The sequence below is a fragment of the Phytophthora ramorum genome (assembly GCF_020800215.1).
Source record: "Phytophthora ramorum isolate Pr-102 chromosome Unknown Phyram_PR-102_s0014, whole genome shotgun sequence".
In the NCBI taxonomy this organism is placed as follows: Eukaryota; Oomycota; class Peronosporomycetes; order Peronosporales; family Peronosporaceae; genus Phytophthora; species Phytophthora ramorum.
Genome location: NW_027150660.1, coordinates 432,884 through 446,287, shown reverse-complemented (window position 1 = coordinate 446,287; position 13,404 = coordinate 432,884). Strand labels below are relative to the sequence as shown.

The window sequence follows — 13,404 nt, the reverse complement described above, 5'->3', positions numbered from 1 at the left end:
AGTCGTTGGAAGCAGATAAACGGAAACTATGAAAGAGTACAGCAATACGATCTGCCCGGCTTCAGCACACAGACGTATGAGCACTAGTCGTCATGTTCTCAATACTCGTGCCAATTATAATAATCCCAACCCATTCGTCTTTCACGCCTCCGGGTTATCATAAGCGTAGACGCACTGCTCGTTCAATGCTGCTTCCCCCCCCCCACACACACACCTGATTTGTTAGTACTCAATTCCAGAAAGCACTCGTCGAGCAGTTGTCCGTGCTCAAGCGGCGTATGTCACGGATCGAAGTGGTGGCAAACTCTCACAAGACCCTAGATAATACTGCCAATCGAAGAGTGTTCAAGTTCAAGCTACGGAGATTGATAAACACGCCCACCCGAGCATTGGACGAACAGATCGACAAAGATTTTGGCGTTTGCGGACTTCCATGGCGTTCTTTCAACCGCCAGCGTTGTTTTTCTACTGATAGTCGCCGCATGCTAGCTTTCCCAAAGTCGTTTTGACAATCTACATGTAGTTGCTAGCACTTTAACTACAGCACGTCTCTCTTTCTTCCAGTCAACGATTCCATCTACTGGGTCGATGTATCAAAGTATTCTCGTCTTCATCTTGTCCGAGGAAATCGAAAGGAAATTTTGGCTGACTGCAGTACCGAGACACGAGATAATACCTTGGTTTGAACGACATGGTGCTAACGGATGGCAGTGCACAATCGATAAACTCAGTTGGGAGTCCCATCAACGAGAGCGAGGGAAACGATCAAGTTCGCAGAGCCAAGGATGCGGGCAGACTGCCGAGTGTATTATATCGACAACGGTGGAAGGTAGCATTTTAACGACGTACGGCGCCAGGAACGCGAGCCCGGAACGCGAGCTGAGTCTGGAACTGGCATCCCTGAAGCAGGAAAAGGAAAGAGAAGAAGCTATGCTCAAAGCCTTGTGGACATCTGCCTATTTCCTGTGGACATCGCTCGCTCTTCGACAGCGCGAGGACATTTCGGTAGCGAAGACAGAACAGAGGCAACTAGTCGCAATTATCGACAACAAGCGACTGATATCGGCACGTTAAGTGACATCGTCCGCAACACAAAACTACACGATGCAGTGGCCCCTCTGGAAACCAAGAATCAAGATCAAGAATGCAGAGACTGAACTGTTCGACGAGTACATTCGAGAGCTGGAGGCGAACCACGCTGCGCTCCATTTTCTTTCACTTTCGATAGCGTGGGGCTCGTCAAGCACATCTGACACGGGATCACGAGTCCATTCGGCGCACAGTCGCCAGCCTGGAGGCGAGGTGGAGTACTTCCAGCGGATACTCAAAGAGGTGCTGCCATTCTCACTCTTCGAGACCGGTCGAACTCTTCGACGAATTGCGGACCAGCAGCATAATGTGAAAGCGGACCATGCGGGATACAGCAACGCCAAGGATCCGACCAACACTCGTGCCCGGACAACTCTTACATTCAGCGACGTTGTTACGCTACAGACTGGAGCTAAAGTGTCGCTATTGCAGCGATTAGTGTCGCGCCGAAGAATCGGAGCCGATTGCATTGTCTTTACATGGAAACTCGTTTCCGAAGGCGAAGGAGCATTCCGCGGGTTGCAAGTGGCTGAGACAGGTTGGAGTCGATTGCAGCCCTCGAATAACGAGAACGAACCTGGGACGGTTCTTACAATGTACATTCGGCGGACACCGATGCTCTTCAGCGTCGCAAGGGCAAGTGGCGATGATAGGCGACAGTTCGACCAAACTCTACAGCAGGTGACCAACGACGTTTAGAGCGAAATTATGGCATCACTGGTAAAGGTACTTCTGGGACGAAGTGCTGGCGGCCATTAGTACTACTAGTGGTCGGGAATACTCGATGCTATGGCTGCTTGAACACAGTACGACCAGATCTAAACACCAACAACCGTAACTCGAGTGATCGGAAGAACTCGCTCGGGCCAAGAAACAAGGATCAATTGACGCATGGTGAACACCGACTTTCTGTTTTCTTCTGGTAGTCAATTGCTCTTCGCCAACGATACCATCATCTTCTGCGGTACCTGTAGAAAAGTCTGAAGACTGGAAGTTTTGGCGTGCTCAATAGTCACAAGAAATATCGTATGGATATTCGAGACCCAAAAGCTTTGGGCTTGCATCCGTCAGCGATACGAGAACTGTTTTGACGCACTGGAGGAAGTATGCGGAGCTGCAGTTGGAAGCACTATACAAGAGAGCGAGAGAGAGTCTGGCGGTGGTGGATAGCGCTGCGATACGTCAAAGAGTTCTCTGATGTCAACAACCTGGCCTTCCAGCCTCACTTCTGTGTCGAAGTCCGAGTTGTTAAGGGATGCAGTTGAACACATCGCAATGACTTGGTCCAGACGAGCAGCTCAACTGATACCCACCCAGTGACGTCGCCATGAAAAGATGCGCAGGCTACTACAAGAAAATGGATATGTACTCGGAGTCGGCAACCGACTCGGCTAGATGCGAATGTGTCGGCAGCGCATCGGTGAGGGGGGGGGGTCAAGCTACCAGAGTTGAGACCTATGGCGGACAAGACCATGCCCCGCTCATCCACGGAACAAATGAAGCGTACATAGAAGTCGTTAGCATAGCTAAGTGACACCAATGTCCCTCACCGAAAAACAAAACAAAAACAAACAAATGAAGCGAGCGACTGTGATCTGGCTGCGCAGCCTGACATCCTTTCCATGAACCATGAAGAGGGGTCGTGAAGGAGGAGCTCTGGACATGCTTCGGGTACCCAACATCGCCTACACGAGTCACATCCACCGCCTAGCACGACAACGACTTGCTGTTGCTGCTTTGTCGGGGTGAATGCATGATAGAGCTGGTCCAATGTTATTAGTCTAGGGTTTTCAAGTGACATCAATGTACGAGCGGGGTCGAAACTGAAAGAAGCTCATCATCTATGATGAGGCATTTCCTAGCTACCTGGATGAGCGGCACCCATGGGCTTGTTTCGAAACTCTTAGCACACCTCCTGACAGACAAAAAGCGACAAACTAGCGGGCATTTCGATGAGAGCGATCTGATGATGGAAGAGGATCTGGACTAAGTCTGCATGCTACTCCCCCTCCATATTACACTGTACACTGGGTTCCGACTTCTCTCCGCGATTCAGAGAAGCATAAGTATGAGTTGGCGAAGACTCTTTGCCAACATGCCTTGGAGAGAATGTTCAGGTTTGATCGAATACGATTTCCGGGATGGCCTACTATAATGGACAAACCTCGATCTAACGCTGCAAAAGCCTGCTTCCTTCTCTGCAGCATCTTCTACCCTCGCTGCCTCTGTAGTGCGACTTACTCCAAGGCTTTGATAACCCCTGCCGCGACGTTATTGTCATACCACGCTTTGTAGTATTCTACACTTGCCTTGTTTCTCTCGAATCCCAAATTCCTGGCTTTGAAGCTGGTCGGCGTTACTCCCCTCTTGTACAATCTCATGGCCAAGTCATCGACCCATTTGTACAGCTGTGTGTTTACACTAGCAGACATTATATTTGTCCATCCCCCCAAGTAAGTCTTCATGTTATCCAAAATACTTGAGATCGACATGGCTCTTTCTTCCTCATCCTCCCTGGTGTAGAGCTCGTTGCCACCATTGTCGTCTGTGGCATCGTCGTCGTTACCATGGACTCTTAGACTTCTTTTACCGTCGGCGGTATATTCCGGAGATAGAGCACGGGCCGGTGGCGCAGGGGCTTCGATTGATCCCAATTTCGAGGTCGCCGGCGTATCAACGTTTGCAATCTTGGACGATTCCGCGTCGGCGCTTGCGAGGAGGGTGACCAAAGTCACGAGCAAAACCCACAACAACAGACGCATGACTGTAGCTGAAGGCGTACGAAAAGTTGGTTGAAGGGAGTTGGTTCGGGAGAGTCGATTGAGAAATGATCCAGTGCGAAGACCCGTGCCGACCTAGGCGATCAATATGGAAAGACGAGCGAAGCGGGGAGACGAGCATTGAACTCCCATTTAGGGAACTGAGCAAAGCCCATGATGATGCCAACCATCCTCCTCATCCTAAGCCGCGATTGTTTCTGTGGCGGAGCCTGACCTCCGTCTTGCGTTCCCACAGAAACAGAACGGAAGACGAAGATCAGGGTCTGCCAAAGGTTACTGTAATACGGCGCGGAAGTTGCGCTTGCTCTCCTGCTGACCTCAAGCACACGGAAACTATGACGCCTTTCCCACAGGAAAATTCCCTATCGCCAGTGAGAAACCGCATTGGTGCTTTGTTCTTGTCCCAAGGAAAAGTGTGTCCAAACAGTGCTTGGGTTCATGCTTCACGGCAAAAACACACACGTGGTCACGCCGTCGACGAGACGGTCGAGCACACAGAAATTGTCGTCGCAATAAAAAATATAACGCACATACTTCAGACGTATTTATCAATTTGATTGACTTGGTATCCTCTGACAAAGTCTCGCTCAACGGCACAACTTCCTAAACGTTGATGGCTCCGTCACGCCGAGACTTGTGACTCACAAGCCTGTAGAAAACATATGCGACTGCCGCATTCTTTGTCATAATCTACCAAATCAAACAGGTTGGTTGCTGTAGTTGTCCTACTGTACCCGACCCGTACAATATATAGTATAGCTACAGCACCTGGCATCTTTGACAACACCTAGTTTGCGAGGAATCAACCCAACCACGCTTTGCGCGGGGATCAACTCGCCACGCATGCTGTATATTGCCCTACCGCACTTCGCGCGCGGTTCGGCTCGCTGCGCTCGCATATGCATCGTTTACCCCTCCGATTTAAGTAAACGAGGGGGGCTTTAAAAAACTAAAGGCACAGTTTTCAAATGCTCTCCTACCGGTACGACACTATTAGTACACGCATTTAATACTTGTCTCGGTGCGCTGAAGAGCAAACTTCCGTCAGGGTTCCTCTACTTCGTCGGAATTGGTCGGGTAACACTTATCCAGCGCTATGGCTGATCGCTAAACACCCTCTCCTCCGCGTACAGTCGGATGTGGAGACTTTTGTCATACGTGATGATGGAGTCTACGAGGATACCAGTGATGACGGCTTTCCCAATCGCCAGAGAGCGACAGAGATGCCAATAGCCTGCAGGTACATGTGCCGTACTGTACGGCACATGTACAGAGGTCCCTCTCAATAAGAGCAAGGGGATCACCAAAGCGATTTCAGAGGGGCTAGACATGTTCAAAACTAATTGTACTGCCTAGTTTCTCCTTGATGATCATGTATAGAAGGGTATCGAAACAACGTGGTGCGCTTATCGAGAAGGGCCTCTGTAGCATCTGCTTGGGCAGCTTTGTAAAGGCCTGATCTTCAGATGGGATGATCTGGATACTCAGAGGCCTCAATTGGCCTTCAGAATATAGGCCTGCTATTATAATAATAACAGCGCCTTACAAGTACACCAGAACAACACCTGCGATGGTGCAACAATCTCTGTTTAACTAGGGTGGGTGGCTGCTCGGCCAGCGATACCCGCTCAGGGCCGCACTTCAAGGCTCCGAGTCTGGAAACCTCTCATAATAAAAAGGGCTTTGTCACGGATTCTGGTCGGCACTGCCTTTTAGGACAGGACAAGCAGCCACTCACTTGATATACAGTGACGTCCCGCGGTGGTGATGGTCGGTGATTATCACCACCGCTGGACCCCACCAGAGAAAATAACTGTGCCATATGATTTCAGGCAGTGTGCGGTTAAGTACGAATAACATCGAAGTACTAAACCGGGGTTTCCGAACCGGACGCAAACGGCGAGCCAGTCATTCGCCGTATTGCCGCCAAGCGCTCAGAGCAGCACCGAGCTCAGAGCTACATGAAGAAGAAGCAGCCAGGCTGCCAGAGAGATTTTTATGCACGTCGTCGCTTACAAGCCTGGGGTCCCGTCCCGCAACCCGACCCACACGTCCTACGTCGGCCTCGGCGGTCGAACCGTTCGCCTTGAGGCCCCAGATGAACTTCCCGGTCCCTGGGACGGCCCCGCGTACGCGACAGTGGTCGGCGATTCCCAACTTCGGACGGAGGCCCCAAGTCCCTTCTTCGACGACGCCGACGGCGTGAAGCGACCTGCCTGGCAGGTCCTTCTGACATTTCTCTTGCCCGGCGCGCGCTTGGAGGACATCGATCCGGCACTGCGAGAGTGTGTTGAGATTCCGTACTGGCGTCTGACGCAGACTTCCCTCTCCTTGACCAGCGAGCTCCAAGAGCGTCCGCTCCTGTCTGTTTTCCGTTTTCTCCGGTTCACCCAGTTCTTCGTGGCATCACTGCGCAACGACACCAAGTTCACAAAGCACACGTCTGACGTGTTCCTATGTGGACAAGTCCTCGACTACCGACCGGCTACCTCCATAGCCCTCGTGGATGATATCGACCTACTCCAGGAGCCAGGTTGTGGCTACCTCTACAGGGTAGCCATTCGCGGGTACGCTGGGGAGCGACACCAGGTGGTCGCCATCCCGCTGGTCGACGTCCACAGTCAAGCTATCTCACGCGATGAGTTTGTGCTGGGGTTTTTACCACGGCCTCCCATCGACGCAGTGGCCCCCTCGCTTTGATACCGCCTGGAGGTCATTCAGTTCCTCGAAACTCACCGACCGTTCTTCCGTGCGCACGTATCTTGATCAGGCCTTCCCTGCCCATGGGGCAGACGGTGCGACCATGATAGATTTGGGTACTAAGGAAGTCACGTATGTGACCCCCAGCGGCACTAAGACAGTCGTTGTTCCGGCGGACTATGCTTGGAACCTGATCCACCCGCCCAGGACGTCCATGGGATACGAAGTTGACACCGTATCACCGGACGCTACGACCACGCACCAGTCGGCCGAGGCCGGGCTTCCGCTCCTCACACAGGCCGACGCGGTCTTGACGCCAAGCGATCAGTTCTCGACGCTGGTATTTCCGCGGCCCCAACTCGCGCCAGACACTCGACGCGTGGGAACCATGCCTGATACGCAAGGGCCAGGCCCTGATCCCAGTGTCCCGCAGACCACTCAGCCCACCGCCGGTCTTTCGGGGGAGGCGGTCATGCAGGCGTTGTTCTAGGAACAACGCGACACCAATATCGCCCTCCGATCACAACTTTCGGTTATGTCGGCTTCAGTGGTGGCTCTCCAGGATCGACTGGACGCACCATCGGTGGATACATCGGCTTTCCCTGATAATGCTCGTAACCAGTCGCCCGTACATCGTCATACTCGAGACCCGGCGCTAGGCGCAGACATACCCAGCTCGCTGATAAGACCCACAGGGTTCGAGTACTCCCCTTCGCGCTCACATGGGCCCGAAGATCGCCCTGGGGCATCACACTGTCGCCGATCGCTACGCCGTTCGATGTACCGGGATAGGCGTTCACGTTCTCCACAGCGCGGGCGTTCCCGCTCTCGGTCACGTCGGAATGACCGTAGTGCTCAGCGCGCGAGTCATGGCTCTCCCCAGCGTCGTCACCGCCGTTCCCGATCTCGCTCCAGGAGCTTCTCCCGTCGTTCGCGCTCCGCCCGACGGAGTAGGCGCTCATTCTCTCCAGTCCGACCGCCCCAAGGGCAACAACCGACCGGCAACAACTCGTTTCGACCTTCTCCCAGCGAGTTGGCCGTTCACGAAACCGCCCGTGTCGGACCACGGTTTCAGGACCACGATGCAGGTACGCATGATATTTTCTTCCGGTTTGCTAACATATATCCGCACGACCTAATCTGCTTCATTCTCCGCCAATAGCGCTTGCGGAACCACCATGGTGACACCGAAGATGTAATGGGTCTGCTTAGACCCACTACTTAAGCTTACACGTGTGCGCACGTGTATGAGGAAGCGTAGGTGTATTTAACTTAAGTTCAGTATACTTGTATCCGCAAATATACTTAAACTAAGATAAAGGAACCGAACGATAGCTTTGGTGCCAAATGAGAACTGTATTGATTGTAAATGGGGTTTTCTCCTAAAACTGTTGTTTCTAATGAGAGGTTCTGCCATCGGATGGCTGGCAGAACCCCTATCTATTGAATGACTCTCATTGGTAGAAAGATGTTACTTTCTGCCATTCATATGCTTTTGGCTATGAATGTGGACCACCTTGTGGAGTGGTCAACCTGAATGTATCCCTTAGTGCATGTTGCACTAAGGTAGGAGGTGAACCGAATGTGTAGCCCCGCTACACCATCCCCCCGTTAGGATTTGACGTGCCGGTCTCGACACGTCAATCCGTATTTTCTTCGGGAGAACACGTGCTCTTTCCCAATGAGCACGCCAACGACGTCTTCGTCTAAGACACTGGCCGCTTCGGCAACAGCATGTGCTGTCATCGCCTCCATGGCGACGACGGCCGCTGCCTCAGCCACGACCGCTACTGACATCGCCTCGACGGCGATGTCGACAAGCGCGGCAACACGGAGTCGCCTCTCTGTTGCTGGGTACCACTCGAGATGGCATGAGAAACATGCCATCCTAAAGAAGACAGGCAAGACCATTGCTGTCGAGACTGGTGTGGGCATCTACTCTCCGGGTGGAGAGGGAGTTCCCCTCGATTATGGTAGTGAAGTCGAGGAGGGGGAACTCGAAGGAGACAAGGATACCTTGTCTCCGGGCCACACTGACCCCAATGTGGATCTGCGTCGTCCACGCGAGGACGGCTCGAACGCTTCGGGCTCAAAGCGCTCGCGCAGCGGCAGTGGAACACCGCTCGCTGCCGCTGGAGCCTTAACGACTCCGCGGGATGGAGGTGACTCCGCTCCATCCGCTGTTGTTGCGGCCTCGCGCACTGAACCAGTGCGCGAGCCGTGGATGCCGTCTCAATTTGAGATCAGCAGCCGATTCGGTGCGGCCGTGTCACCGAATCCGTACGCGCTGTACTCGTGCAACGCCATCGTTGACGATGACGTTGCGAAGCGATTACACTTTGATCCGATGACGGACCAAAGGCGCGACTACTACATCGGGCTCTTCCATGAGCTCCGATGGTTTGCGAGCAAGAAGACTTCTCGCAGAAGATAAGTGCCCGAGTGGCAGGCACTTTGTCAGAGTTGGAGTGCCTTTGTTGAGAACTTCAACAAAAACACCGCTGGCTATCGCGACCGGATTAGCCAGGCGCGGGAGCGCTACGAGAAGTTCTCGAGGCGTGGTCAACTTGAACGACTGCACCATGGCGCAGTCGGTATCGGACTTCCTTGCGCAGTGCCTTATGACAGTGCTTGTGAGTACTGCTACCCCGGAGCAGTACGCATTACTGAACGGGACGTCAACGGGTACACGTCCATGTGTGTACCTGACGATCTCAAGACCCTGCGCGCTAGTTTTCAGGCGCAGGCGTCTTCTAGTGTTGCGGATATTCGCAGCACTTATTCGAGTGCTGTAGGCGACTACAGCTCTCGTCCAAGTTTTACGCCCTTCGGCGGCGGTGGCGGCCTTCGTACGTCGTCACCATTTCCGGAATGTCCTCCATCAGGGCATTCCGTGATTCCCACGTATCGTGTTGGGGAGGAAATCCTCTCCAACGAATATGAAAAAGAACCGGATCCGAGGTCCGGTTCCGATGACCAAACATTCGCTGGACGATCCAGCGAGTTGCCCCGCGTGCGTCTCGCAACGGGGGTGGGTGGGGGAAGACGCCCCGGGTTTGGTCAACCAAACCTTGAGTCTCGCTTGGAGGCTGTTGAGCGTCTCCAAGCGTCGCAGTTCGCTGCTCTGCGTCAGGAGCTGAGCTTGTTGAAGCTCAGCTCGCGGAGGTTGCGCAGACGACCTCGAACGTAAAGGTCGAGGTCGGGACGAGGCTCTCTGGCGCCTTGAAGCGCGTCGCCGCGCTCGAGAGCGCTTTGGCGAGTCACCAGACGTAGGTGCCTCGTGCTGCACGTACGGCTTCAGTCGCCCAACGTAGAACGTTGGGTGCAAGCGCATGCTGGACGGTATGTCCAGTGTGTACGCGTCGCCATGCTTCGCCAACACGGTGAATGGCCCAATGAAGCGCGGAGCAAGCTAAGCTTGCTCCGGAATCGGAAACTGCATGTTTAGCTAGGTTCTGCGTAGCTAACAGAACTAATGAACCAACTTTGAATTCATTTGTGTTTCCCCTGCCGGTGTTATCGGCATTCAGCTTCTGTCGATCGACAGAAGCTGCTATTGCATCTTGGACAAACCGAATTACGGCTTGTCGACGCTGGACAAAGTCCATTGCATCCGAGCTGAACCCCTGGTTCAGTTCGTGCTCCTTGTTCGCAGCAGGCCCGGCCTGTGCGTGATGTTCGTTGTCATTTAAAGTGTCTACGCCCGTCGTAGACACTGTCTTGTCGTCGCAATGACTGCGCGCAGTGCGTGCGCGAGTCGTCACAGCTGATACATTGCTTGTATCAGCGTGCTTATCCGGTTGTTTTGAATTAACCGCATATCCCCCCCCACACTTAAGGAAGGAGCTACCGCACCGAGTACGCTCGGTACGCGTGGGTGCCTCATGGCATTCACGTAGAACGGTGTGTGTCCTGTCGAGACATGCACCGAATTGTTGATGGCGAACTCCGCCATCGGCAAGCAGTCGCTCCATTGATGGAACGAGTGTGCGTAGCTCTTCATGATGTCAACCAACACGCGGTTGACACGCTCTGTTTGTCCTGTCGGTCTGCGGGTGATCCGCAGTCGACATGGACAACTGCGTCCCAAGAAGTGTAAACACTTCTTGCCAGAATCGCGCTGTAAAGCGCGGATCCCGGTCCGACACGATGGCGAGTGGCATACCATGGTGTCTAAACACCATGTCGACAAACAGACATGCCGTCTGTTTGGCTGTCACCTCGGCTGGTACTGCAGCAAGATGCACCATCTTGCTGAAGCGGTCAACAAAGACCACTATAACAGTCCTCCGCTTGTTGTCTTGCGGAAGACCAAAAACAAAGTCCATTGAAATGGACTGCCAGCACTCCGACGGAGTCGGTAGTGATTGAAGCGGAGCCTGCGAGTTGGGCGCAGGCTTCACGCGCTGGCATACCTCGCAAGCACGAACGTACTTGCGTACCCATTTGTACTGGTGGCTCCAGTAGAAGTCACGCGTGAGAAGCAAGTATGTCTTCTCACGGCCAGGATGTCCCGATGTCGGGGCATCGTGGTACTCGTACGTGATCTTGAGCGTCAGCTCATGATCATCCGGCACGACAATGCGATCTGCGTTGTCGTCGACTGCGCTGTAAAGCAGCAGACCATTGTGTACACGATAACGGTGTACACGGGCACGAAGGTGTTTGACCAGCTTCTGACGAGACTTGTCAGAAGGTGTGGAGAAGTACTCCAACAACTGCTTCGCATCCGCATCATGTGCGTATGCGGCCTTCACGTCATCCAGCAAGGACGACGAGGGTGTAGTCGTCCTCTTGCACCGCATAATCTGGTCGACGCGAAAGCGCGTCGGCCACGACATTTAACCTTCAGGTTTGTACTCAATCTGGAAGTTGTATTCCGCAAAGAATGACAGCCACCGTGCCATTCTTTGGGTATGTGCGGCGACTTAGTCGCCGTACGCAACGATGCGTGGTCGGTGTAGACCACGAATGGTCTACTCCCAAGTAGATACACTCGAAACTTTGCGAGTGCATACTTCATGGCAAGGAGTTCCTTGTCATGTACCGGGTAATTGCGCTCAGCTGGCTTCAGCTGACGCGATTGGTAGTAAACCACACGATCACGACCTTCGTGATCGAGTTGCATCAGTGCGCATCCGATCGCGAAATCGGATGCATCGCACACAACGTGGAATGGGCGATCTTGGTCGGCCACCGCCAAGATCGGCGCCTCAGTCAAGCCCTGCGTTACTGCTTCAAGGGCCTGCTGACAATCAGCAGTCCATTCCCGTGCAGCATCTTTCTTCAAGAGGTGCAACAGAGGGCGAATCTTGCCCGCGTAGTTGCTCACGTACTTGCACAAGTACGTGGCGAGTCCAAGGAACTGCCGCAGTTCCTTTACGTTTGAAGGCGTAGGCCATTCCTTGATCACTCTGACCTTTCCTGGGTCAGGGCGTACGCCGTTTTCCCCCACGAGACACCCAAGTACGGGTATCTCGGTCGCCCCGAAGATACACTTCTTCAGGTTCGCATAGAGCTTGTGCTTTCGCATCTCCACATCCGATCTCCCATACACAGCCCGGCTGTGAATGAACACATCATCGAAATAGCTCGGTGCAAGTCGCGCACCGAGCGCAGCAAGTGCGTGACGCACCTGTTGAACGTCGCTGGGGTGTTCTTCAGCCCCTGCGGCATTACGAGCCACTCCCAGAGCATGCCGCTCGGAGTGCTTACCGCTGTGAGAGGGATATCACTCTCACGCATGAGGATCTGATAGAACCCGTCTCTCAGATCCAGAGTACTGAAGATAGTACTCGAGGTCATCGAATCGATGATCACATCTTTTCGAGGTATCGGCGTCTGCGCCGGTACCGTCGCGTCGTTCAGCTTGTTATACGCATGAACGATGCGCCACCCTCTCCCTGTGGCTTCTTGACACAGAACGTAGGCGCGCTGTGCGGGGACTTCGATTCCCACACTTGTCCTGCATTGCGACGACTTTCAAAGAAGTCGTCGATTAGCCTTGACTTGCTCACGCGGCAGTGGCCACTGCCGCGTGACGCAATACTTCGTTCCCGACACGAGATCAATCTCGTGCTGGACACCCTTGTCCTGCGGTAATTCCGCAGGAATATCGTCCGGGAGTACATCCTTGTACTCACGCAAGACCTTGTAAAAGGATAGATCGAGATTCTCCCATCCATCCGATGTCAAAACTCCTCATTAGAGGTATCGGTTTTAGGATGAAATCCAGTTAACAATCAACTCAGTTACCATTTTACACCAAAACTATCGTTTAGTCCCTTTGTTTAGGTTTAATTATACTTGTGGATACAAATATAATTAATCTGTGTGCGGTTAAGTACAAAGAACTTCGAAGAACTAAACCGGGGTTTCCGAACCGGAGGCAAACGGCGAGCCAGTCATTCGCCGTATTGCCGCCAAGCGCTCGAAGCAGCACACGAAGGAGAAGCAGCCAGGCTGCCAGAGAGAATTTTTTTTCTCTTCTTCAAACTTGATTAGCAGTAGGAAGCCTTCTAAGACGGGTTTTTCACCTATGATAAGGTTTTGTCCCGTGGGAGGACTTCAGAATTAGGAACTCCAGGGAGTCTAACTCTCCAAGCTAATCAAGTCAACTTGCCCCTCGCAGTGAAGTCCCGAAGGAGGAAATATTTAAATACTCCTACGCTTCCTCATACACGTGCGCACACGTGTAAGCTTAAGTAGTAGACCCATTATACCTGGTAGCACTTTGTAGTCCGTCCAATGACCGACTAAGAACACGTTCGTATGGAATACGAACGCGGGGCTGAGAACCTGCCCTCGGACTGTAACATGTCCATAGGCAGCCCAA

At 53.2% G+C, this 13,404-nt stretch overlaps 3 protein-coding genes across 3 annotated transcripts; 1 reads left to right on the top strand and 2 right to left on the bottom strand.

The window, feature by feature from the left end:
- Positions 1-3,326: 3,326 nt before the first annotated feature.
- Positions 3,327-3,851, bottom strand: KRP23_12105 (RxLR effector protein 24; the record flags this gene model as incomplete). The annotated part of the gene is made up of 1 exon (XM_067895963.1): positions 3,327-3,851. The coding sequence occupies one exon, from the start codon at positions 3,849-3,851 to the stop codon at positions 3,327-3,329; it is 525 nt and encodes a 174-aa protein (XP_067739713.1).
- Positions 3,852-5,867: 2,016 nt separating this feature from the next.
- Positions 5,868-7,059, top strand: KRP23_12104 (uncharacterized protein; the record flags this gene model as incomplete). Its single annotated transcript, XM_067882685.1, has 2 exons — positions 5,868-6,458; positions 6,553-7,059. The coding sequence occupies 2 exons, from the start codon at positions 5,868-5,870 to the stop codon at positions 7,057-7,059; spliced, it is 1,098 nt and encodes a 365-aa protein (XP_067739712.1).
- A 43-nt stretch (positions 7,060-7,102) lies between these two features.
- KRP23_12103 (uncharacterized protein) lies at positions 7,103-7,531 on the bottom strand (the record flags this gene model as incomplete). The annotated part of the gene is made up of 1 exon (XM_067882684.1): positions 7,103-7,531. The coding sequence occupies one exon, from the start codon at positions 7,529-7,531 to the stop codon at positions 7,103-7,105; it is 429 nt and encodes a 142-aa protein (XP_067739711.1).
- Between the last annotated feature and the right edge of the window lie 5,873 nt (positions 7,532-13,404).